This window comes from Molossus molossus, unplaced genomic scaffold (genome assembly GCF_014108415.1).
Source record: "Molossus molossus isolate mMolMol1 unplaced genomic scaffold, mMolMol1.p scaffold_m16_p_7, whole genome shotgun sequence".
In the NCBI taxonomy this organism is placed as follows: domain Eukaryota; kingdom Metazoa; phylum Chordata; class Mammalia; order Chiroptera; family Molossidae; genus Molossus; species Molossus molossus.
In genome coordinates, this window is record NW_023425401.1 from 61586807 (window position 1) to 61614032 (window position 27226).

The 27226-nt window shown below is 37.7% G+C and overlaps 1 protein-coding gene across 1 annotated transcript in view; it reads right to left on the reverse strand.

Moving 5' to 3' along the window:
• Positions 1–3812: 3812 nt before the first annotated feature.
• Positions 3813–27226, reverse strand: part of LAMB4 (laminin subunit beta 4) — a 114256-nt gene continuing 90842 nt past the window's right edge. Inside the window, 10 exon segments of the mRNA XM_036246316.1 lie at positions 3813–3933; positions 3935–3990; positions 5444–5505; positions 5508–5615; positions 8596–8640; positions 8643–8706; positions 8708–8732; positions 11473–11584; positions 11587–11679; positions 16906–17050. Coding sequence (XP_036102209.1) covers positions 3813–3933; positions 3935–3990; positions 5444–5505; positions 5508–5615; positions 8596–8640; positions 8643–8706; positions 8708–8732; positions 11473–11584; positions 11587–11679; positions 16906–17050 — 831 coding nt within the window.

The window sequence follows — 27226 nt, forward strand, 5'->3', positions numbered from 1 at the left end:
GTTCATGGACTGGAAAAATCAACATCATTAAAATATCCATACTACCCAAAGTAATCTACAGATTCAATGCAATCCCTATTAAAGTACCAATGGCATATTTCACAGATCTAGAACAAATACTCCAAAAGTTTATATGGAACTAAAAAAGACCCCAAATAGCAGCAGCAACCTTAGCAAAGAACAAAATGAGAAAGATCACAATACCAGATATCAATTTATACTACAATATCATCATGATCAAAACAGCCTGGTATGAACACAAGAACAGGCATATAGATCAATGGAGCAGAACAGAGAACCCAGAAATCGACCCAAGACAGTATGCACAAATACTATCTAACAAAGGAGGCAAGAGCATACAATGGAGAAAAGACAGTCTCTTCCAACAAATGGTGTTGAGAAAATTGGACAGGTACATAAAAAAAAAAAAAGAAACTAGATCACCAACTTACACCATACACAAGAATAAACTTAAAATGGATAAAAGACTTAAATGTAACTCGTGAAGCCATAAAAATCCTAGAAGAAAGTGTGGGCAGAAAAATCTCAGACATCACACACAGTAGAATTTTCCCCGATATAATGCCTAAGACGAGAGAAACAAAGGAAAAAAATAAATAAATGGGACTACATCAACCTACAAAGCTTCTGCACAGCAGAAGAAACCAGCATCAAGATGAAAAGGGAACCCACTCTCTGGGAGAACGTATTTGCCAATGATACATCAGATAAGGGGGTAATATCCAGAATATATAGAGTACTCATACAACTCAGCAAAAGGATGACAATCCAATTGAGAAATGGGCAGAGGACCTGAATAGACACTTCTTCAGATGGGTTATACAAATAGCCAGGAGACATATGAAAAAATGCTCAACATCACTAATCATCAGAGAGATGCAAATTAAAACAACTAAGAGATATCACCTCACACCTGCCAGAATGGCTGCCATCAACAAATCTTCAAACAGCAAGTGCTGGCGAGGGTGTGGAGAAAAGGGTACTCAATCTAGCACACTGCTGGTGGTGCAGCCACTATGAGATACAAGTTGGTGCTTCCTCAAAAAATTAATAATGGAATTGCGATTTGTCCCAGTGATTCCACTTCTAGGAATATATCTTAAGAAGAAAGAATATATGCACCCCTATGTTCACAGCAGTGCTATTTAAAGTAGCTAAGATCTGGAAACAACCCAAGTGTCCATCAGTAGATGAGTGGATAAAAAAGATGTTGTACATTTACAGAATGGAATACTATGCAGCTTTAAGAAAGAAAGATCTCTTACCTTTTGAGATGACATGGAGGGACCTGGAGAGTATTATGCCAAGCGAAATAAGCCAGTCAGAGAAAGACAAATATCACATGATCTCACTTATTTAGGGAACATCATGAACAAAATAAGCTATTGACCAAAATAGATCTAGTCATGGAAGTATGGAACAGACTAATAAACCTCAGAGGGACAGGGAGTTGGAGGGGTGCAAAAAGATACTTATATACATATATGCACAACCAATTGACACAGACATTAGATTGGGGAAAGCAAGAGGGGGGTGGGAGTGGGGAGGAGGGGGTCAGTGTGGAAAAAAGGGGGACATTTGAAATACTTTAACAATAAAAAAATAAAAAAACAAAAACAAACAAACAAACAAAAGCCACAATATATAAATGTAAAAAGTGTATTTTCCTCTTCACTCTCCCCTCCCCAGAGATAGCTAATGTTAACCGCTTGGTATATATTTTTCTTTGCTTTGGGCCACACTAATGTTGCTTTTTCTTTTCTTTTCTTTTCTTTTCTTTTCTTTTCTTTTCTTTTCTTTTCTTTTCTTTTCTTTTCTTTTCTTTTCTTTTCTTTTCTTTTCTTTTCTCTTTTCTTTTCTTTTCTTTTCTCTTCTTTTCTCTTCTTTTCTCTTCTTTTCTCTTCTTTTCTCCTCTCCTCTCCTCTCCTCTCCTCTCCTCTCCTCTCCTCTCCTCTCCTCTCCTCTCCTCTCCTCTCCTCTCCTCTCCTCTCTTCTCTTTTCTTTTTTTGTCATAGTGATTATATAAGTGGTTGTAAGGCCTAAGACTTACTTTATAACAAAGAAACTTTAAAAGTGAGGATTTAGGTTATTTTAAAACTTTGAGAGTTACTTATATTACAAATGAATATGATTATTTAAACATTTTCTGAGACAATACATACAACCAAAGGTAAAACTAGATCACTCATCATTTGCTATTTCTTGATGATTTAGAGGTAGTTAAGGACACGATGATTGCCCAGAAAAATAATGAGTATCAGTTGTGGAAAGCAAAAACCCTAATGAACTTTCCACTGTATGCATTCTAGTTGTGTGCACCAAATTTTCCATTTTAATCAAAATTCTTGTCCAGAATATGATTCCTTCTAGTTTGCTACCTACAGACCTTGCTAGGTGACCTAGAGCCCCATAATCTAGATCATACTGATTCCAAAAAAGTGATTTGCACATGGGGAGAAAATAAGCAGCATAGGTTAGAACAAGGTTTCTCAACCTCAATACCATTGATACTTTGGGCAGAAGAATTGTTTGTCACGGGCAAGGGTATCCTGTGCATTATAGGGGGTTTAACAACATGCCTGGCCTCTATCCACTAGATGCTAGTTTTAGACATTTTTGTCCCCAGAGAATGAGATAAAAATCACCCTTGGTTGAGAACCACTGGGTTAAGGAAAGTGTGTTTCAAGGTGACCAAATCTCAGTTTGTTCTGATTAACACAGAGTGACTGCTGATTAATATCCTGTGAAGTAAAACCATGACCTCTTCCCTTCTATCCCAGCGTTCACAGGCCCACTTCCCCTGCTCCTTCAGGCCCAGAAACGCTAATGGCTTCTCATTGCTGCCGTCACCCAGAACCTTCAGACCCTTGGTTGTTGCCCTTAATTTCTGTGCATTCTTTGTAGTTTCTCCCATCAAGAAGTAGAGTTTATTTATCCTTTGCCCCCAAACCAGGTCTGGCTTCACAAGTTCCCAATTTCTACTTCTTCTCCTTAGTGGACTCATATGTGGTTAAACTGTGTCAGTGATACATTGATATTGGTAAAAATTATACCTCCTGCTGGAGTATAACAGTGCTATTATAAAATTGATGGAGTGGGTGAAAGAATAAATAAATGCCATATGATCCAGCAATCTCACTTCTGGGTGTGTATTCAAAGTAAGCAAAACCAGTATCTTGAAGAGATATCTGCATCCCCATGTTCACTGCAGCATTTATCATAATAGACAAGGTATGGAACAGCCTGAGTGTCTGTCAACAAATGGCTGGATAAAGAAAATTATATATATATTTATATTTCAGCCATTTGCAACAACATGGATGAATCTGGAGGACATTATGCTGAGTGAAATAAGCCAGACAGAAAAAGACAAATACTGTATGATCTCACTTATTCCATTCATATGTAGAATTAAAAAAAAAAAGAAAAAAAAGAAGAAGAGTTGAACTTATAGAAACTGAGTAGAATGGAATGGTGTCTGCCAGGGGCGGGGGGGGGGGGGTGGTGGTGGTGGGGGAAATGGGGAAATGTTGGTCAAAGGATACAAGTTTTCAGTTATAAGTAAGTTCTGAGACTCTAATGTACAGGATGGTGCTGATTATAGCTAATAATAGTGTATTGTGTATATGAGTAGATCTTACGCATTCTCAAAGATAGCAAAAAGAAAAAGGTAACCATGTGAGGTGATATGTTAATTAACTTAATTGTGGTAATAATTTCACAATGTACACATCTAGCAAATTGGCATATCATACAGTTCAAATATATACAATTCTACTTGTCATTATACTTCAATAAAGCGGGAGAAAAGAAGAGATACTTGTTATTCTTCTTATCTTGTCCTCTGTATCTCCAGCCAATTTTTCTGCTGCATCTTTTAACTGTTTCACTTTTCCTAATGTTTCCTTTGTCAGTGCTGCCATACTTATGTTGAAGAGTAGCATATTGATTTTTCAGTGCAACACACTCCTGTAACAGAGCAACACTCCCATCATCAGAAAATATTTATAAAGCATGTATACACAAACACGATATTTGCCTTATACTGTTTATAAAAGGAATAAGAAGAAACCATAATCCAGTCAATATGCTTGAATTACTCTGATATTTTCAAGAGGTTGAAAAAAATCTCAGCTTTAGTTAATTAAAAATACAACTTTGTTAACAAGTATTAACGATTACTCCATGTAAAGGAAGCTATTTATGAAGTACCAATTGTTTGTCCTGAGCTGTGCTAAGGTGAGAGATACAGAGAAGAGCATGACCCAGTCCTGCCCTTGACAATCTGCAGTTGGGTTGAACATGATGCAGGCAGAGCAAGTGGTGAAGATCTGCAGCCAGAACACAGTATTCGGTTGGTGAAAAGGCGAGAGGGAAATGAGGTAGAGAGTCAGGAAGGGAGGTAGAAGTGTTACTATGAAGACCTCGCTCAGAATTGAAAAGGCAGTCTTTGGGGTCAGCCTGTGTGGTTGACAGCTTAGGATGTTAAATAGATGAGTAAAGGCCAAATCCAGAAACGGAATATGGAAGTGGGAAGAGGGTGGGCAGGAAGTACGTTCTCAACCTCTGTTCCATAGAAAATATTCTCAACTCCTAGAAGAAATATTACCCAGCACATAAAGGATTAAAGGCAAATAACAGAGCAATTGTAAAAACACTAACATTTTTCTTTTATTTAAACTACCATGTTAATGCTACCAACCAAAGATATCCTGCTAAGAAAATGAGTTGATAGGTTCTTTCAACAACCTAAATTAATGGGCCACTTTCCACACTGTTTAATTAACTCACTCAGATTTTTGCAACATTATCTATTCTCTGGCAGGTGACTTTCACCTCTTGTTTTCCTTATATGTTCTGTGATTTCATGAGAGTAAGGGGCAAATACATACAATGTAGTGACATAAATCATGAGAGTTTGGAAGCTCAAGGAAACTTTGACTAGGAGATCCTTAAGAACATGGATGAGTAGATGGGGAGTCAACACTCCAACATGACTTGGCCAGAGGACTTCTGCCTTCTCCAGAGAAGTCCGCCACTGTCTTCATGCCCGTCGGGATCCCTACAAACACACTTCACTGAGCATGAACCAAGCAGTACTGGAAATGCTGATAAATGGCACAAAAATCTAGGGTTAAAAGATTAGCCTTGCCCTGGCCAGTTTGGCTCAGCAGTTAGAGCGTCGGCCTGTGGTCCAGAGAGACCCGGGTTCAGTTCCTGCTAAGGGCACGTATCTCGGTTGCAGTTTGTCCCTTTCACATCGATGTTTCTCTCTCTCTCTCTCTCTCTCTCTTCTCTCCCTCCCACTCTATCTGAACAAAAAAATGGAAAAAGTTTCCTCGAGCGAGGATAAAAAAAAAAAAAAAGATTAGCCTTTAAAGAAGCACTGTTTGCTATTGGTGGCAATGGTAAGACTAATGACCTCCTCAAGGCCCCCAGCCTGGTGTTGAGCCAGTTTGGCCTGGGCTTTCACATGGATGGCTCCTGATTCCTTTGCGACTTGATTTGCAACCAGGAAAGCCCATCCTCCAGTGCTGACTGTTGCTTTGTTGAGTCCAGTTCATTCTTAGTCTCCTTGGCTTTATTTTCAGTCTGTTGTTGAGTTAAAGACCAGGAGAACATCTCTTTATGTAACAAGAAGCAAACAAGAAAATAAATAATGTAATTACCCTTTAGAAAATAAGCTAGGCATAAAGGGAAAGAAAATCATTCTTTTGAATTTTCTGTTCCATTTACAAAAGAAAAATGCTATGATAAAATATTTCAGACATACAAGAATCTAAAAGAAAATATAATACATATTCACACATCCACCAGTCAGTTTAAGAATAAAACATGGCCAGTGAGCCAAGGTCCTCAGTCATATCTCCTTGTCATATCTCCTCTCCCATTAAAGGCAACCACTAATCGGAAACTAATATTTATCCTTTCATGTCCTTCTAAATGCTTTTTACTATAATCCTATGCAGCATTTCTAATAATATACAATATTCTGTATTTTTAACTTTATGCAAATATATAATTATTTTACTATATTTTTATCTTCTAATTATTTTTCAGTTGATGCAGGTGGCTTCTAATTCCCCTCCCTTACAAATAATAATGAACATGTTATACTTGTTTCTTATTTTAATGACTATACTTCTCATATCAAGAAGTCCTTTTTAAATATTTCTCAAATCTAACCGGTCATTTGTTATCTCTTGTCTGTTGTTCTTTGGTCATACCTTATTTGATTTTCTTAAACATAGTAAATGTTCTTACTTCGTATGCTGTACTGAATAAGGGTAGTAGCTCTAGTCTGTTGCATTTAGATTCTGCTGTTTGCTGTCTTGTTTAAGGCAATACATTTTGTGGGGGAATTCTTTGAGGCTTGGTTATAAGATGCATTTCTTTGGAAGGGATTTTCTGTTTGTCTCTGTTGGGCATTTGAAGGCACTACCAATCCAGGACCACTTTGAATGACATTTTTAGCTTTGGTTGTTGGGGCCACCCCAGTAGTGTGAATCTTAGGCCCAAACTCCTGTGAGAGCTAGCTTGTGGTTAGTAATTTTTAGTGAAGACTTTCCTCCTCCACCCAGAGGCAAGAGGCAAGTGCCTTTATTGATCTCTCTCTCTCTCTCTCTCTCTCTACTTTAACAGCTCACTGAAGATTTTACCTTTTGAGGCCTCAGCTCTATACAGGGGGCTTATTCCCTCCTTCTGTGGGCTTCATTTTCTGTTTATTACGCATGATGACTATTGAAACTAACAGCTCTAATACACCAGAGATTAGCAGATGCCCTCTGCTGTCCGGTTCATGCTTAATTACCTTTCTGTATTCATGTTTTCCTGTCATTTTTGGTGCCGGAGGATTTCCTTTGTTTTTTACTAATTCAGCTATGCATTTAAAATTTTTTTTTAAATATCCCATCTAACATTTTTGTTTTCCTACTAGGAGGGTTCACTGGGGTACTGGTCTACCATATTTTTAGAAATAGAAGTCCCTTCCTGTGCCCTTGAGCATATGTCAGAGTTTCTCTAGATCAGGTATCTGCAATTTTTTTTTTTTTTTTTTTGTAAAGGGCCAAATAGTAAATATTTTACACTTTCTAATTCATAAATCTCTATTGCACCTATTCAATTCTGTGCCACAAAAATAGCCATAGACCACATGTGGCTGTATTCCAATAAAACTTTGTAATTTTGGAGACAGAAACACTTGGTGTGCCGATTTGGCCCAGGAGCTATATTTTGTTCACCCCTGTTGTAGAGAATATGCCTAGAAGGAGGAAAACCTGCAGGTCTTCTTAATTCTTTTGTTACCCTGTGTATGTAACCTCTTCATATTCAACCCTTCCATTTTCTGGTGCACTACTTCTTGTTCTGTTGCTTTCTGCTTCTCTTTTCAAGATGCCTGTATTGAGAGCTATAAAACACAGCTGAAGAACAGAGACTGAGTAACTTGCAATCTGCTGGGAAGGGGATGTACTAGGATGGAGGTTGGAGAAAGAGACTTCACACACCCTGGGACTAGGTCCTGTTCTGTCATCCAGTTGCCAGGCTTCCTCTACTAGATCCACTACATGTGTTAAACCATGGTCTTGCTCCCTCCAAACTGGATGGAACCCTTTCTTTTGGGTAAGGTATTCTTCTAGTTTAAGAATACTCTGATGAGATTTTATGCACATTTAGTTATAAACAGCTGGCAACAATTAACTTTATTTCTTTGGTTTGTGAGCTTTAAAGAGTGTATGCCCTGGTCAGGTTGGCTCAGTTAGTTGGAGCATCATCCCATACACCAAAATGTTGGGGGTTCAATCCCTGATTGGGGCTACGTATGGGAGGCAACTGATCAATGTTTCTCTCTCACATTGATGGTTTTCTCTCTCTCTTGCCTTTCTCTAAAATAAAAAAAAGATATCCTCGGTGAAGATTAAAATAATAAATGAATGAATGAATGAATAAATAAATAAATACATAGTCTATTTTTTTTTTTTTTTTTTATCCTCACCCGAGGACATTTTTCCATTTTTTGTTCAGCTAGAGTGGGAAGGAGATAGAGGAAGAGAGAGAGAGAGAAACATCGATGTGAAGGGACACATCGAGTGGCTGCCACCCGCACGACCAACCAGGGCCGGGGACAAACTGCAACCGAGGTACATGCCCTTAGCGGGAACCGAACCCGGGTCTCTCTGGACCACAGGCCGACGCTCTAACCGCTGAGCCAAACTGGCCAGGGCAATAGTCTATTTTTTTTATCTCTGGAATCAGAAGGAATAAACTCTGGCCTCAAATCTACCTTTAATAATCTGTGTGGCTTTAGGCAAGTCACTTAACCTCCCTGATTCTTAATTTCTCATTTATAAGCTGGCAGTAGCACCTGCTTTATCCCCTAGGATTGGTCAACAATGAAATGAAATGATGCTGGGAGAGCTCTGTAGAGCATTAAATGTGTAGTTACCATTATCTTATTTTATCCTTATAATAATCTCCAGACAAGTAAGGCAAGTGTGACATTGGTATATGCAAAACTGGGCTGTTTTCACACCCAAAATCTATTTCAGGTTAGTTTAAAAGAAAGTAGAGAAATATGCAGTGCATTCTTTTTTATTTTTGTCATCTTGGCAGTCAATGTATGATAGTAGAATTTGTCCGTCCTTGAGTGATTTGAATTTTTTGCAACTTATTCAACATTTTTTTCAGGATTTTGTAGACCATTTGCTGCTTTCCTAAGGTAAAATATTAACATATAGGATTAAGTAAATATGCAGTTATTCATAAATTTTACCTTGAGAATTCATTCGACTCAACCAAAAAATTGTACTGAAATATTTATAAAGTAAATATAAACTCTTAAGCAAGGTAAAGTGCTGGAGTCTTTATTTTGAGAAAGAGGCATATTAAATGCCAATAAAAACACATACATATGCATGTGCAGAAACAGATTTCACCAGATAGGGACATCAAGGCTACAGATCTTATTTTTTCTTAATTTGTCATAAGCAGAGATGTTTGGGGTACCTAACTGCAAAGCTTTGAATAAAAAACTATCCTCAGCCAAATCCTGTTCTGTAATTTCTCAAACTTCAGCAACAGTTTCTAACTCTTTATTGGAGTCGAGGTGAGAGAGTCAAGAGGTTCCACAGAGAGCAAAGAGAACCAAAGGCCCCACATTTTCAGTCTGTGTTTATTCAGGTTTATTTAAGCTTCACTGACATTCCAGCTGCCCAGGGGCCCAGTCAGAGGTTAAAATCACAAGCATTCCAAGTGATAGGTGATTTTCTAGAAATGAGCTCACCTCAAGTCAACATTCATCATCTACTTAGATCTATGGCCTTGCAACCACCTTTGGAAGAATGTACCGAGTGAAATATTAGACAGACCTTTGCAGTGGCATAATTAGAACTGCTTGTGCCCCAAGCAAAAAGGGCTAAATTACAAAACATACCCTCCCCCATCCAAACCATCCTTTCCTTTAAAAAAAAAGGCTTTTCTTTCAAGAGCAGTTTTAGGTTTGCAGTGAAACTTAGAAGAAGGTACAGAGGTTTCCTATTACCCCTACACACACACACACATACATACACACACACAGGCGTGCACATCCATCCTCCCCCTCCACCGCCCTACTATCAACATGCCTCGCCAGAGGGCATATTTGTTATAATTGACAAACCTATGTTGATACATTATAATCACTCAAAGTCTGCGGTTTACATTAGGGTTCACTCTTGGTGCTGTACATTCTATGTACTTGGACAGATGTACAATTACATGTATCCATCATTATAGTGTCATACAGAGTATTTTCACTGCCTTAAAATTCATTCGTGCTCTACCTATTCATCCCTCCCCTCAATCCCTGGCAACCATTGATCTTTTTTACTGTCCTTATAGTTTTGCCTTTTCCAGAATGTTCTGTAGTTGGAATCACACAGGATGTAGCCTTCCCGTTTATATATTTTTTTCCTGTTGTTACAGTGGGGGTTCAGGAACCTTCCCTTCTCAGAGCACTTTCCACACACAAATACCGTATCTTTTTATTGTAGGTTCTTTCCTTTAGATTTTCAATTCACTGCTCATTATGGTAAATTTAGAAAGTAAAAAGTGAAGAAGAAGAAGGGGGGAGGGGGAAGGAAGAGAAGGAAGAAGAAAAAAGTCAGGAAGAGAACAATTTACCAATAATCTTACCACCTTTTAAAATACTGGCATATTCTAGCATTTTTGAAAAATTTTACAAAAATTTTTCTTTTCATAATTGAGAACCTCTTCCATATATATCTGTTACCTTCTTTTATTTTTTTTATAAAGCTTTTAAAAATTTTGATTTTAGATAGGGAGATTATATGGAAGAGACACATTGATCGGTTGCCTCTTCCACACCCCAACAGGGGATCCACCCACAACCCAGGCAGTGCCCTGACCAGGAATCAAACCTGAGACCTTCTGGAGCCACAGCAGTCAGGGCTGTTATTTTCTTTTAAATGCATTAACATTATACTGTAATATAATCCTTTATCCACATCAATTTTAATAGCTATGTGATTCTACTACCAATACTTGCTATTTCTAGCTTTAAATATTGAAACTACATGGGGTTAGATGTACAGTTGAGTCTGGTACATTTCATTTATATAAGTGGATTATGAGAGAGAGAAGGCAGCTCAGGTCTCTAGTCTGCTGGGCATCCAAATGGTGGTGGATGTTGATGATGTTACCACCATCCAATTGACCCTAAGACCTTGACCCACAGCACCCCATGCCCATAAAACACATCAAGATAACTTTTCCTTTTTGCTTGACTAAGTCAACATCATATCTTTTTATTAATGTCTTTTTTTAACTTAGATATTCAAAGTATGTACTGCTTACTATCATAAATTTAGAAAGTACCAAAAATAGGTAAACAAGGGAAAAATACTCTGATATTCCCACCCCCTGTTCAGATATTGGCATATAATTAGCATGTGGCATTTATTGGTATACATTGGTATAAAGAGGTAACAGACCATTGGAAAGGCATTCCGAGTTTAAGGAGAATGGGAAAAAGACATCCTTGCACACTGCCTTCCATTTTCCCAGCTTTCTGGGGCCCCCCACAGACAGCTTAGCTCTCAATTTGGACACCAAATTATTGGAAGGTAATTTCATTTGAATGTTATAGCTTTTTAGGCAAATATTTTTAGATGGCCTTTTAGCAGCTGGCCTATTAGAAAAAGATGAGGAAAAAATATATATATATCTCCTCACCCAAAGATATGTCTATTGATTATAGAGAGAGGAAGGAAAAGAGAGAGAAAGAGAAAGAAACAATGATGGGTTGTATGCATCCTGACTGGGTATCAAACCCACAGCCTAGGTATGTGCCCTGACTGGGAAACAAACCTGCATCCTTTTTGGTGTACAGGATGATGCTCCAACCAACTGAGCCACTCAGGCAGGGCAAAATGAGAATATTAATACTATACTTACTCAGTTGCTTTTGCCTTCACCAAAATCTTTTGAGCTCCGTTTGCTGCTTTATTTAGCTTGTCCTCATCTGTCTCATAGTCCTTACAGAGTTACATACATTTCTGTATTTGTTAGGTTTATGGGTTGGATTTTGTGATGTCATTGGCAGGTGGATGTCAAGTACATAATTTGCAACCTTCTCTATGTCCTCTGGAGGCACATTTTTCTCTTAAATAAAAATGTGGGTTTTAGGTCCTTATCAAACACTGTATCTTTTAAGTATAGCCAAAATGAATTCTAAATCAAATTCACTTGCATTTGATTGTGTGTCCCTAGAATACAAATTAGATTATTTACATACTAGATTCTTCTTCATGCTTAATTTTCTCTTTGCTCTGAAAGTAATACTGCTAATGTAGGGCTGAATACATGATTCACAAATGCTTATTGGAAAAGTAAAATACTACTGACTTGGAATATTTGTATGTTCTACAAAATGTCCTCACAAATATTGATTATTATAAGCACAGAGACAAAAGCAGTTAAAATGTTTAGATGCCTATCATTAAGATTCAAACACAATGAATGAGACAATGGAGAAGCATTGGGTTTGGACCCAACAAAACTGGATTCTAATCCTCCATGACATTAAAAAGGCTCACAAGTTTTGCTCATTTATATAATTGGGTAATTATAACTGATGCTACAACTCAAAGGCCTATTTTGAGAAGGGAATGTGACAACACAGAGTAAAGTACCATGTGAATAATATATCATAAAGAAACTTTTAAATACATCTCTGCTCTGCTTTTCAGGAAAATAAAATTGGCCCTCTTTTAGGCCTAAAGTGGAAGGGGGACTGTTAGTGTTTGGGGTAATAACTATTGTCCCTGTCTGGCTCCTTATTGTGGCACAACAGGGATAGAAATGAATTGGATACAGATCTGATCCTCAAGAAGTTTACCATCAGGTGGGGAAATATAAGTCATTCTATATAAATACTAACCATGTAAGAAAAGAAGAGATGAATGTAAGACAAAATGATATGGGATCCAGAGGGAGCAGAAAATACTTCGGAAAGAATTTCAAAAAGACATTTAAACCGGGTCTTGGAGGACAGCAGAGATGAAGCCTGTGAAGAAGTGAGAAGGGGTAAAAGGCATCTTAGTTGAGGGAGCTCACAGGAAACAGTCCACAGCTCACTCTTGGGGGGAGAGTGGGTGTCTAAAATTGGAGGGGCAGATTACAGAAGTCCCTAAAGTAACTTGAACTTTGTTGAGGAAGCAGTGGCAGCCATAAATGATTTTTAGCATTTGAGTGGCATGACACAAATGATATCCTCTTTGCAATCATTTTTGCTTTAACTATTTTGTTTAATATAAAAGGAATTTTTTACTTCCTATAATGTTTTTGGAAAAAACGTGATAAGCATTTTTATGAATAAATTAAAATAATATTTTACATGGAATCAGGGAGTTGGCTCTTTAAAAATAGTAATTCTCTTTGTAAAAATGTTACAATAAAAGTAGTTTTAATTTAACCACATATTCAGTCATCAAACATTTGTTGACTTTTATTATGAGATCATAAGTTCAAATTTTCATATGGGACTTTCAGGAGAAATGATACATAACTTAGTTCATAAGAAATTCAGACCACAAGGAAAATAAAATGGTCAAAGAAGAACTGACTAGTGGGGCCACCATAAAGTCTAATGATGATTTTATTTGGGCTTTATAGCAAGGAAAAGAAAAGAAATGGGTGGGTGAAACACACTGCTTCTTGGTGGCCCAGGGTCTTGGGACCCTGATCAGAGAATTTTTTTTATTGACTAGTATTTTTCTCTTTGACTAGTTAAATTTTTATTGTAACAATCTGGACACTTTAAAAAAAAATTCTTTAGGTTAATTAAAGTAAAAATTTTATTAGAAATTTATTCAGCAGCAATGAGCAATAGGATTAGTATGGGAATAAGCTCTATGACCCAGTGAACTAGGTAGAAAGCAAGAAATTACTTTCTGAACCATTGCTGGGGCTTGGGACGGTATTCCACTATTTTTATACAACTGGTCTGGCAGTTTTAATTTGTGCCAAATTAACTGGTATTTGCAGAGGTAGCTAACGTGTTCCTCAATATCAATGAGTTCCTAACTTATTGAAAATTTTCTTTTGAACAAACACAATATCCAGTCAATAGATTCCACCCCTTTTCATTTTTACTGATTATTTTGATCACTTTTATTGATCCTTTTTACTGCCTAATATTTTTCTTATCTTGCAAATCAGGACTAAAAGCTGCTGATACAATTTCTGGAAATATTGAGTTGGAAAAAATACTTGGTTGGCCACATGGGGCCTCTTATAAGTATTAAACAGATTAATGAAGTGATTGTCCAGATTGTAACAGACATCCTAATTGTCAATTAATTCATGTACAGAGTGTTAAATTATTAAATTTGGAAGATAACCACAGAAAACATTGCCTCTTGCAATTAATTCCATAGTGTTGTACCCAAACTGCATCATTTGAGATGCAGTTCCTAGTTCACTGGGTCATAGAGCTTATTCCCATACTAATCCTATTGCTCATTGATGCTGAATAAATTTCTAATAAAATTTTTACTTTAATTAACCTAAAGAAAAGAAAAAGTTCTATGTCAATTTCCAGCTGTATTATTTGATTTTTATCTTCAACTAACAATTCTCCAGAGTTTAAAATAAGCCTCTCTCAAAATTAGACACAATGGGGAATAAGTGAATAATAATTCATAATGATAATGAATGAAAGAGCTCCTTCTGGCCAGTCATAGAGAGCAATATGAGACTTGGGACATAGTCAATAACCATTAATAGCCAATGTTTTAGATGCTACCTAACTATAATATTTGTTTTACTAACTAAAATTTAGCATACCTTGATCTCATAAACTCTGTCAACAGAGAAAATGATAAAATCCTAATATTAGGGAATCTGATATAGGCATCATGTTGGACATTCCTTTTTTAAAAAAATAAAATAAAATAAAATAAAATAAAATAACTTTAAACACCAAGTTCATTTTCTGGAATTTTTTTGACTAAATTCTAGTATTTATTACTAAATTAATCTTATACAGAAAGCCATGTTTTGTTTCATTTTTGTTTGTTTTTTGGTACAGATTTAATATTTTGAGATTATTTTCATTAAGAACTTTTAAATCAGGACTTCCGGTCAAGATGGCGGCGTAGGTAAAAGCGGTATGCATCCTCCCACAACCACATCAAAGTTACAACTAAACTACAGAACAACCATCATTCAAAACTGCCTGAAATCAAGCTGAATGGAAGTCCTACAACTACGGAATTAAAGAAGCAGCCACATCGAGACTGGTAGGAGGGGTGGAGGCGGACAGGTTGGTCCCACACCCACGTGTGGCAGATAAAAATCAGGAGGGATACCTCAGCTGGAAAGGTCCTCTCTGAGGACTGAGGGGTCCACATCCCACACCAGGCATCCCGCTCAGGGTTCCAGTGCCAGGAAGAGAAGTCCCCATAACTTCTGGCTGGAAAAACCAGCGGGAACTGAGGCTCAGGGAGGCTGAGGTGGCTGGAGCCCCAGGCAGCTCCTCTTAAAGTGCCCGCGCACAGACTTACTCGGACTTGCTCCCTCTACGCTTGGAAGGGAGGCAGCTAGAGGGGCGCCGGAAACATACAGGGAAGAACTGAGCTGTTTGGCATTGGAGCAAGGGCTGGAGAGGTGGCCTTCTCCAGGACAGATGTGCTGTCGGAGGCCTTTGTTCCTTTGGTGAGCGCTTCCCTGGGGCAGCAGACAGATGCCATATCTGGGACTCCAGCAACCTGGCTCACTGTTTGCCCCACCCTGGTAATTCCCTGAGGCCCCACACCAACCAACTTTTAGGCCCACACAAGCTGTTGCCACTTGCTTAACCATAGGATTGGCCTGTCTTGGATCCTGCCTCATGTTTTCCTAAATTCTTTCAAACAAGCAGCATCTGGTCTCAGATAGCCCCATACCTCTCATTAAGTAAAACACCAAAACAAACACAGAGAGGCAGCCAAAATGAGGAGACAAAGAAACAGGTCCCAAATAAAAGAATAGAACAAAACTCCAGGAAAAGAACTAAGCAAAATGGAGATAAGCAACCTAACACATGCTGAGTTCAAAATACTGCTTATAAAGATGCTCAATAAACTTAGTGAGGGCCTCAAGAGCATTAAAAAAAAAACAGTCAGAAATGAAGGAGGCACTAACTGAAATCAAGAATAATTTACACAGATTCAATAGTAGAGTAGGTAAAGCGAAGAACCAAACCATTGATTTGGAATACAAGGAAGCAAAAAACACCCAATCAGAACAGCAAAAACAAAAAAGAATCCAAAAAAATGAGGATAGTGTAAGGAGTCTCTGGGACAACTTCAAGCGTGTCAACATTCGCATCTTGGGGGTGCCGGAAAGAGAAGAGAGAGAACAAGAAATCGAAAACCTATTTGAAACAATAATGGCAGAAAACTTCCCTAACTTGGTGAAGGAAACAGAGAAGCACAGAGAGTCCCAAACAAGATGAACCCCAAGAGGCCCACACCAAGACACATCATCATCAAAATGCAAAAGGTTCAAGACAAAGAGAGAAGCTTAAAAGCAGCAAGAGAAAAGCAGTTAGTTACCTTCAAGGGAGTTCCCATAAGACTGTCAGCTGATTTCACAAAAGAAATGTTACAGGCCAGAAAGGAGTGGCAAGAAATATTCAGAGTGATGAAAAGCAAGAACCTTCAACCAAGATTACTCTATCCTGCAAAACTGTCATTTAGAATCGATGGCCATATAAAGAGTTTCCCAAACAAGAAAAAGTTAAAGGAGTTCATCACCACCAAACCGTTATTATATGAAATGTTGAAGGGTCTTTTTGAAGGAAAAGATAAAATATATGAACAAACAAAATGGCAATGAACACATATCTATCAACAATGGAATCTACAAACAAAATGAATAGGCAGAACAGAATCATTCTCATAGATACAGAGAACATTTTGTTGGTTCCCAGATGGGAGGGGGGTTGAGGGAATGGATGAAAAAGGTGAAGGGATTAAGAAGAACAAATTGGTTGCTAGACTGACAAACCTCAAAGAGAAGGGGGTTGGGGGTTGGGAAGAAATAAACCAAAGAACTTATATGCATAACCAATGGACACAGACAATAGTGTGGGAAAAGGTGGGAGGGGGGCGGGAGTGTGGAGGAGGGGGTCAATGGGGGAAAAATGTGGAACATCTGTAATACATTCAACAATAAAGATAAAAAAAAACCAACTTTTAAATCAAGGGGTTTATTATGTTCCTGGATTAGGCATGTCATTTCCAATTAATGTTTTTTGGAATTGGTTGTGATGTTTGAGTATATATAAAAAACAAAAACAAAAAAAACCCCCAAAACTAGTCCTAATTTTTCAAAAGAAATTACCTAATAGAAACTTTTCCAGTTTTTTAATGAAAAGATTTATGTTTCCTTCTTCAGATTCACTTTGGTTTTTCATGTTCCACAGTTTCTCACTTAACTGTAAGGCATTGTTTTTGGAAACTTCTGCCAGTTTATTTATATTTTTTATCTACAATAAGAAATAAACCGACAATGAAGAAAACACACAATGATTAGGCATGTTCTGTGATGTTTAACTGCTTAGCTGGACCAAATAAAACTGTCACCAAAAATGAAATAGAAGGGTAAATAATTAAACAATTTAAAAACATTTTAAAGAACTCTTTAAAAAAGATACTTTCATTATCATGTTTTCTTAATAATGTAAATTTATCTCCTAAAACATTATTAGTATTCAAAATCATTATTCGAAAACAATAGTGACCTAATACAAATGACTTGTCCTGAAACAAATTTTGTTTTAATGAGACTTTAGCATTCCATCATATCAACAAATTTCATAAAAATTACTTAGGACTATTTACCTAAAGTGGCCATTATGTGCAATAAGGTGAGAACATTTTATTTTACATAGATTATAAAATATTCTTCTAAACCTTCCTTAAATTCAAATAATGTACTTTCTTTAAAAGCTGAAAAGAAAGCATTCCTTCTATTAAGAAATGAGTTTGAACTCAGTGCAGGCTACAAAGATACGTATATGCCAAACACTTTATACATTTGATGGAGGAATGATAAGACTAAAAGTCTTGCAACCTAGAAATGTAAATTATTAAATGTATGATTTGAGAAAGGTCATGGACTTTTTCTTGGTATTCCAACAAATTTGAGGAAAAGAAAAAACATAAAGCAAAAGGACAATATCACCAACAGTTGAGCTGTGTTGAATATATTGTGACAGAGGTAGGGCTAATTAGGACCAAACATAATGTGGGGGGATCTCCCTTTATTTCCCCCAAATGAAGCTTGCTTAATTGAGCCATACATACTTTGTGAAAAAGGATTTAATTATATCCTTGGCAAATGATGAAACAAAGTATATTTAGCTGATTAAAAATATGTATCTTAAGTTTTTTGAGTTGTTCCCTGATGCTTTAGAACTTTTTAAACTTTAAAATAGATAGCAGTTGCTAAGAGAGTAGATCTTAAAAGTTCTCACAAAGAAAAAAATGTAACTGTGTGGTGATGTTAACTAAACTTATTGTGCTAATCATTTAGCAATATCCAGTCATTATGTTGTACATCTAAAACAAATACAATGTTATATGTGGATTGTATCTCAATATAAAAAAATGGATAGCAGTAAGTAAGAATGCGTAACAGTAAAATGAGAATTACAGAAATAAATACGCTGGCCAGGAGAACACCAAATTATACTGAAGAAATTTCAGCAGAGATTGGTTGATGCCATATTCAGAAAGGAAGAGATTGCTAAATTACTTCACTCTCAAAACATCTCTCTGCAATCCATCCTCTGTCACAACTGACTCCTGAGAATTCTCTCACAATCTCTCTGGCATTCTTCCCCCTCCTAATCAAGAGGAAAATAGTACACCATTTTATCAGCATGACAACCCTTTGCCAGTTCTCTCGTTATGTGCTGATTAAGCCAGATTCTGCTAACATGTACTTCAGGGGCTATCTTTCAAAAGTATAGTTTAAAAGTATATTTAATGTATATTTAATGAGACTTGTTTAAATGGTCAGAAATTTCTGTTTTTATTTTACGAAGGGTTAATATAACATTTTAAACTTACATTAAATGGTTAAGGATTGTTTTAACCACTGGGATACAAGATCAAGATTTGCATTTGTTATACAAACTGCTGTATTTCTTATTTCTTTTTTAATTAATTAATTTATTTTTGTTACAGATGTTTCTCCTTTTCCCTCCACTGATTCCCCCCTCCCACTCCCTTCCCTGTCCCCAGCTTTGTAGTCCATGTCCATTGTTCTAGTGCACATGCATATAAGTTCTGTGGTTTATCTCTCCCCCATCACCCCCTTTTCTGGGGATTGTTAGTCTATACCCCACTTCCACGTCTCTGGGACTACCCCATTCCTCAGACTGTTTTGTTCATTATATTCCACAAATAAGTGAGATCATAAGATACTTGCCTTTCTCTATTTGGCCTGTTTCGCTTAGGATGATACTTTCCAGGTCCCTCATGTTGTCTCAAAGGATAAGAGATCTTTCTTTCTTACAGCTGCATAGTACTGCATTGTATATATGTACCACACTTTTTTTTTATCCTTACCTGAGAACTCCTTTCCATTTTGTTCTTCAGATAGAGAGGAAGGGAGAGAGAGAGAGAGAGGGAGAGAGAGAGAGGGACAGAGATCAAAGTGAAAGGGACACGTCGAGTGGCTGCCACCCGCACAACCCAACCAGGGCTGGAGACAAACAGCAATAGAGGCACATGCCCTTAGTGGGAACCTAACCCAGGTCTCTCGGGACTGCAGGCCAATGCTCTAACTGCTGAGCCAAACAAGCCAGGGCATGTACCATGGCTTTTTTATCTATTCGTCTACTGATGGGACATTTGGGCTGTTTCCAGATCTTAGCTATTGTAAATAGTGCTGCTACAAACATGGGGGTAAATATATTCTTTCTGATTGGTGTTTCAGGCTTCTTAGGATATATTCCTAGAAGTGGGATCACTGGGTGAAATGGCAGTTCAATTTTGAATTTTTTGAGGTAACACCATATTGTTTTCCATAGTGGCTGCACCAGACTGCTATCCCACCAGCTGTGTATTCTAGAGTACCCTTTTCTCCACAACCACACCAACATTTGATGTTTGATGATTTGTTGATGGCAGCCATCCTGACAGGTGTGAGGTGATACCACATTGTTGTTTTAATTTGCATCAGTCTGATGATTAGTGATTTTGAGCATTACTTCATATGTCTCTTAGTCATTTGTATGTCCTGTTTGGAGAGGTGTCTATTTAGTTACTCTGTCCATTTTTTTTTTTTTTAATCCTCACCCGAGGACATTTTTCCATTTTTTGTTCAGGTAGAGTTGGGGGGGGGGGGGGAGGAACAGAGAGAGAGAGAGAGAAACATCGATGTGAAAGGGACACATCGAGTGGCTGCCGCCCACACAACCGACCAGGGCCGGAGACAAACTGCAACCGAGGTACATGCCCTTAGCGGGAACCGAACCGGGGTCTCTCAGGACCTCAGGCCGACACTCTAACCGCTGAGCCAAACCGGCCAGGGGCTCTCTGTCGATTTTTTAATTGGGTTCTTTGTCTTCCTTTTGTTGAGTTGTATAAGCACTCTATATATATTGGAAATTAACCCCTTATCTGATATATCATTGGCAATTATGCTCTCCCATACAGTGGGTAGCCTTTCCATTTTGGTGATTGTATCTTTCCCTGTGCAGGAGATTTGAGTTTGATGTAGTCCCATGTGTCCATTTTCTCCTTTGTTTCTGTTGCTTAGGTGATGTATCAGTGAAAATTCTGCTGCGTATGATGTTTGAAATTTTGTTGCCTACAGTTTCTTCTAGGATTTTTATGGATTCATGAGTCACATTTAAGTCTTTCATCCATTTTGAGTTAATTCTTGTGTAGGGTGTAAGTTGATGGTCTAGTTTCATTTTTTCTGCATGTAGCTGTCCAATTTTCCCAGCACCATTTATTAAAGAGGCTGTCTTTACTCCATTGTATGCTCTTGCCACCTTTGTCAAATATTAATTGAGCATATTGCCTTGGGTACATTTCTGGGTTCTCTGTTCTGTTCCTCTGGTCTATATGCCTGTTCTTGTGCCAGTACCAGGCTGTTTTGATTACAGTGGCTTTGCAGTATAACCTGAAATCTGATAATGTGATCCCTCCTACTTTCTTCTTCTTTTTCAAGATTGCTGTAGCTATTCGAGGTGTTTTTTGATTCCATATGAACTTTTGAATTATTTATTCTAATTCTGGAAAGTATGTCATTGGTATTTTGATGGGGATTGCATTGAATCTATAGATTGCTTTGGGTAGTATTGACATTTTAATGATGTTCATTCTTTCCATCCATGAACAAGGTATATTGCTTCCACTTTTTTATATCTTTCTCTATTTCTTTTTTCAATGACCTGTAGTTTTCTGTGAATAGGTCCTTTATTTCTTTGGTTAAGTTTATTCCTAGGTATCTTAATTTTTTTGCCGCAATGGTAAATGGGACTGTTTTCTTAGTTTCTCTTTCTGTGAGTTCATCATTGGTGTATAAGAATGCCATTGATTTCTTGACATTAATTTTGTATCCTGCTTACTTTGCCAATTTCATTTATTAAGTCTAGTAAATTTTGATGGAGTCTTTGAGGTTTTCTACGTATAGTATCATGTGATCTGCAAATAATGAGAATTTCACTTCCTCCTTTCTCATTTGGATCCTTTTATTTTTACTTCCCGTCTGATTCCTGTGGCTAAGACTTCCAGTACTATTTTAAATAAGAGTGGCGAAAGTGGGCATCTTTGCCTTGTTCCCGTTCTTAAGGGAAATGCTTTTAGTTTTTGCCCTTTGAGTATGATGTTGGCTGTAGGTCTTTCATATATGGCCTTTATTATGTCAAGATATGATCCCTCTATTACCACATTGCTGAGCAATTTTATCAGAAATGAATGCTGGATTTTGTCAAATGCTTTTTCAGTGTCTATTAATATGATCATGTGTTTTTTATTCTTCATTTTGTTTATGTGGTATAACATGTTTATTGATTTGTGAATATTGTACCAGCCTTGTATCCCTGGGATGAATCCCACTTGGTCATGGTGAATAATTTTTTGGTGTATTGCTGGATCCAATTTGCTAGTATTTTGTTCAGGATTTTGTCATCTATGTTCATCAGGGATATTGGTCTGTTGTTTTCTTTCCTTGTACTGTCTTTTCCTGGTTTTGGAATTAGAATTATGCTGGCTTCATAAAACAAGTTTGGAAGTCTTCCTTCTTCTTGAATTTTTTGAAATAGTTTGAGGAGAATGGGTGTTAATTCTTTTTTGAATGTTCGGTAAAACTCCCCTGTGAAACCATCTGGGCCTGGGCTTTTGTTTGCTGGGAGAGTCTTGATTACCTCTTCAATTTCCTTAGTTGTTATTGGTCTGTTCAAGTTTTCTATCTCTTCCGGGAATAGTTTTGGGAGACTGTGTGTTTCTAGAAATTTGTCCATTTCGCTGAGATTGTCGAATTTGTTGCCATATAGTTGTTCATAGTAGTTGTTAACGATCTTTTGTATTTCCGTGGTGTTGGTTGTTACTTCTCCTCTTTCATTTCTGATTTTGTGTATTTGGGTTCTCTCTCTTTGTTTCTTGGTGAGTCTAGCTAAGGGTCCATCTATCTTGTTTATCTTTTCGAAAAACCAGCTCTTTGTTTCATTGATCCTTTGAATTGTTTTTTTGGTCTCTATGTCATTTATTTCTGCTCTGATCTTTACTATTTCCTTCCTTCTACTTGCTCTGGGGTTTTCTTTTTGTTTGCTTTCTAATTCTTTAAGCTGTGAGGTTAGACAGTCAATTAGAAATTTTTCTTGTTTTTTGAGGTAGGCCTGTAGTGCTATGAACTTCCCTCTCAGAACTGCTTTCGCTGCATCCCATAGATTTTGTGTTGTTGTGTGTTCATTTTCATTGGTTTCCAGGAAGTTTTTAATTTCTTCCTTGATCTCCTTGGTGACCCATTCATTGTTTAATAACATGCTATTTAGCCTCCATGTGTTGAAATGCCTTTGCATGTTCTTGTTGCAATTGATTTCTAGTTTCATGCCATTGTGATCTGAGAAGATGCTTGATATGATTTCAATCTTCTTGAACTTGTAGAGATTTAGTTTGTGTCCTATCATGTGGTCTATCTTTGAGAATGTCCCATGTGCACTTGAGAAGAATGTAGATTCTGTAGTTTTGGGGTGTAATTCTCTGTAGATATCTATTAAATCCATATGGTCTAGTGCTTCATTTAGAGTCTCTGTTTCCTTGCTAATTTTTTGCCTAGAGGATCTATCCAGTGCTGTCAACGGGGTTGAAGTCCCCTGCTATGATTGTATTGTTGTCGATTTCTCCTTGGAAGTCCTTCAGAAGATTTTAAATATATTTTGGTGCTCCTATATTGAGTGCATGTATGTTTATCAAGGTTATATCTTCCTGTTGGATAGATCCTTTCAATATTATGTAGTGGCCTTCTTTGTCTCTAGTTACGTTCTTCATTTTGAAATCTATTTTATCAGCTATAAGTATTGCTACCCCAGCTTTTTTTTTTCCTTTCCATTTGCTTGGAACATTTTTTTCCATCCCTTCACTTTCAACCTATGTGCGTCCTTTGTTGTGAGGTGGGTCTCTTGTAAACAACATATAGATGAGTCATGCTTTCTTATCCAATCAGCTACTCTGTGTATTTTTATGGGAGCATTCAATCCATTTACGTTTAAGGTGATTATTGATATGTACTTATTTATTGCCATTTTTGTTTAGTGTGGTTCTATTTTTCTTCCCATTTCTACTGCTAATTACAGCAGTCCTTTTAACATTTCTTGCTGGTTCGGTGCTAATGTATTCCCTTAGCCTTTTTTTGTCTGGGAAGCTCTTTATTTGGTCTTCTATTTTGAATGATAGCCTTGCTGGGTAGAGTAGCCTTGGATTCAGATTCTTGTTTTTCATGACTTTGATTACTTCATGCCATTCTCTTCTGGCCTGTAGTGTTTCTTGTGAGAAGTCAGCTGAGAGCCTTATGGGGTTCCCTTTGTAGGTAATCTGTTGCTTATCTCTTGCTGCTTTTAGGATTCTCTCTTTGTCTTTAATTTGTGGCATTTTAATTACTATGTGTCTTGGTGTGGGCCTGTTTGGGTTCTTCTTACTTGGGACTCTCTGTGCTTCTTGAACTTGAATGCCTTCTTCCTTCACCAAATTAGGGAAGTTTTCTCTCACTATTTTTTTGAATATATTTTCTATCCCTTGCTCATTTTCTTCTTCTTCGGGGACTCCTATGATGCGAATATTATTACGTTTCCAGTTGTCCCAGAGTTCTCTTAAGCTGTCTTCCTGTTTTTTAATAGTTTTTTCCTTTTGTTTTTCTGATTGGTTGATTTTTTCTACCCTGTCTTCTAATTCACTGATCCGGTCCTCAGCTTCCTCTACTCTGCTTTTTAAACCTTCCAATGTGTTTTTCATTTCTGATATGTCATTTTTTATCTCTTCTTGATGGTTTTTAATTTCCAATTGGCTTATTTTCAGTGTCTCTATGTCCTTACTCATGCTGTTCAGCTTCCTCAAGATCATGGCTCTGAATTCTAGCTCTGTTAACATGCCTAATTGCTCCACATTGATCTCATCTTCGGTGGAGGTCTCTTGCTCTTTCATTTGGCTTCTGTTTCTGTGTTTCACCATTTTGGCCATCACTGTGGGCTTTGGAGCCTGTCAAGTTTTCCCTGTGGGTGTTGGTGTTCTGCTGTTTGTGGCTCCCTCTCCTGTGTTTAGATGAACGAGGGAGGACCCACGTTGAACACCACTGTCAAGTCTTACTTTCCTGGTTAAAGTTGCCAGCCCAGGAAAGGTACTGTTATCCTCTAGCTTTTTGCCTGGAGGCTAGCAGTCTAGGTTACTTGATGAGTTGTGGGTTGTCAGTTGATTGAAAATCTCCCTCAGGTGCTCAGCACAAGGGGATTTCCCGAGGGTGGGACAGATGCTGGTTGTTAGTGAGCCACAATTAGCACTTCAATGGCCCACAGGGTGGGGTTGGATCTCCGAGGGAGGGGCTGCTGCCTCTCCTCAAAGCCCTGGGAAGGAGCAATATGGCCACTGTCCTGTGTGGCTGCACTCAGCAAAAGCTCTGAGCGCCCTCCAAATCCCGAGTGTCCCGACACAGTTCCAGTCCAGTCTGCCCTCCCTCTACCGGAGCCCAAGGTGAGTGGCTGTGGCTGTTTTAGCCTCTGTCCCGGCTCTGCGCTGTGGAGCCGCCTGGGAGTGTGACCCGAGGGCGCTGCTCCCAGCTAAGGCTGCTGCCGAGCTGCCGACCGTGGGCTCCCAGCCCCCGTCTCACGCCTTCGCAAGCCTACCAGGATGGAGTCAGTGTCCCTCGTTGTATGGTCCTCGCAAGCTGCTTTTCTGTTGGTTTTTCCGTCGATTTGTCTGTGTTATAGTTGTAATTCCAGTTTGGTTCTGGGAGACAGTCTATGTAGCTTCCATTCACTCCGCCGCCATTTTTCTCCTACCTTTATCTTTGATATTTGGATATCTGGTATCTTAATCTGTTTTAATTTTTCCAAAGACAAGTTTTCATTTGAAGTTAGTATATCTAAAATAGTAAGTCAATCCTGTTTTTTTTTCCGGTTATTTAAGAAGGAAGCAGTTCCACTAATTTTTTCTTTCAGCTGATGATGATTTGTGATAATACTTCATGTTCTCTGAAAAATTTATATAAACACAAATTTAGATAAGTGTTGTAAAAACAAATGAAATTATAGATTGGTTATCAAGATGTTCGTTTCATAATTTGACCACTATCTTTGACTTAATGACAATACAAAAATTCAACATTCTGTTTCTTGAATTTGCACTTCATAAGGAAAGATTAGATGTAGTATAATAAATATAAATATAATAAATATAGAACATTGAGATTTAAGTCTGCAACCATGGGTTTGAGTGTTGGTTCACCTTTTACTATCTGAATACGTCCTTGAGCAAATTGGTTAATCTCTTAGATCAGTGGTTCTCAACCTTCCGAATGCCAGGACCCTTTAATACAGTTCCTCATGTTGTAGTGACCCCCAACTATAAAATTATTTTTGTTGCTACTTCATAACTGTAATACATGCAGAATGTATTTTCATTGATACAAATTGAACAGAATTAAAGCATAGTGATTAATCGAAAAACAATATGTAATTATACATTGTGAAATATTTATTTCTAATTACAAAGCAATGAAATTTTGTCTTGAAGCATGGTGTAGCATGGGTAACAGTCTTACTATAACAACAGTAAACTACACAGCTGTATTTTGGGACGGTATGCATAAAAAGCTAATGTCAGTGCAAAGGTTGAGATTGCTTCTTTCTCACCAGATCAGAAATTCTCAGGGCAGTCTTGCAAGAGCACAACAAAGATCATCTTCCACAATAAGTCTACTTCTGTATTTAGACTTGATAACCAACCAGCTGGAAAACTCTATTTCACAAAGATATGTTGTTGGAAATGGAAGAAGGCACAATACAGTCTTAGACAGAACAGGATATGACTACAAACACTTGATTCAGAATTTTGTAACTGGCATTGTAGAGAAATCAGTTCTTGCTGCATTGCTATTAATAAGTTTGATGAGCCCTGGCTGGTTTGGCTCAGCAGTTAGAGCATCAGCCTGTGGTCCAGAGAGACCTGGGTTCGGTTCCTGCTAAGGGCACATTCCTCAGTTGCAGTTTGTCCCTGGCCCTGGTTGGGTCGTGGGGGGTGGCAGCCACTCGATGTGTACCTTTCATGTTGACATTTCTCTCTCTCTCTCTTCCTTCTACTCTATCTGAACAAAAAATATAAAAACGTCTTTGGGTGAGGATTAAAAAAAAAAGTTTGATGAACTCCTCTTGGGCTGTGTCAGGAACATCTTCAACTTTGACTGTGAATGGACTTCTGGCAAGTGCAAATGGGTTGTCAGGTAGATTTGGAAAGTACGATGAAATTTTGTCTGCAAGCATGTGGAAGTGTTCTTTCACAGGAATTATCATCATAATCCTTTTGTCTTGTTCAATGTCATGTTCCTCAAAGAAAGCAGATAAGGTAGGCAACATGTAAATTTTATTTTCATCCAATATTTTTTGCCAAAGCTGAAGTTTTATTTGGAATGATCAGATCTTTTCAGACAAATTGAGGCATGTTGCATTTGGTCCTTGCAGTGATAAATTTAATTCATTCAAGATGGCAAAGATGTCAACCAAGTAAGCTATTTTCTGCAGTTTACTTTTATCGCTGAAAAGTACTTCAAACTGCAGTCTTGCTTTCTGATTAGAAAAAGTTTTGAGTTTATCACAAGCTCAAAAACACGTTTTTAAACTTTTCTTGTCAACAACTATCTTACTTCAGTGTGAAATAGCAGAGCATTGCTCAGCACATCGCACTCGTTGCACAGATGTGACAATAGTTGACTGTTTAAAGTGTTTTCCTTTACAAAATTGACAGAACTTATGAGGCTTTTCATTACTTCTTGTAACTCTTGTGGCAACATCTTCGTTTCTAATATTTGCCGATGAACAGTGAGTTCTGACGACTTTTGGTGACTCATTCAGTACCAAAAGTTGAAATCCAGATCGACATCCTAGCACAGCTGGAGCACCATTTGTGCAAACACCACAAATCTTTTCCAAAGAGATCTT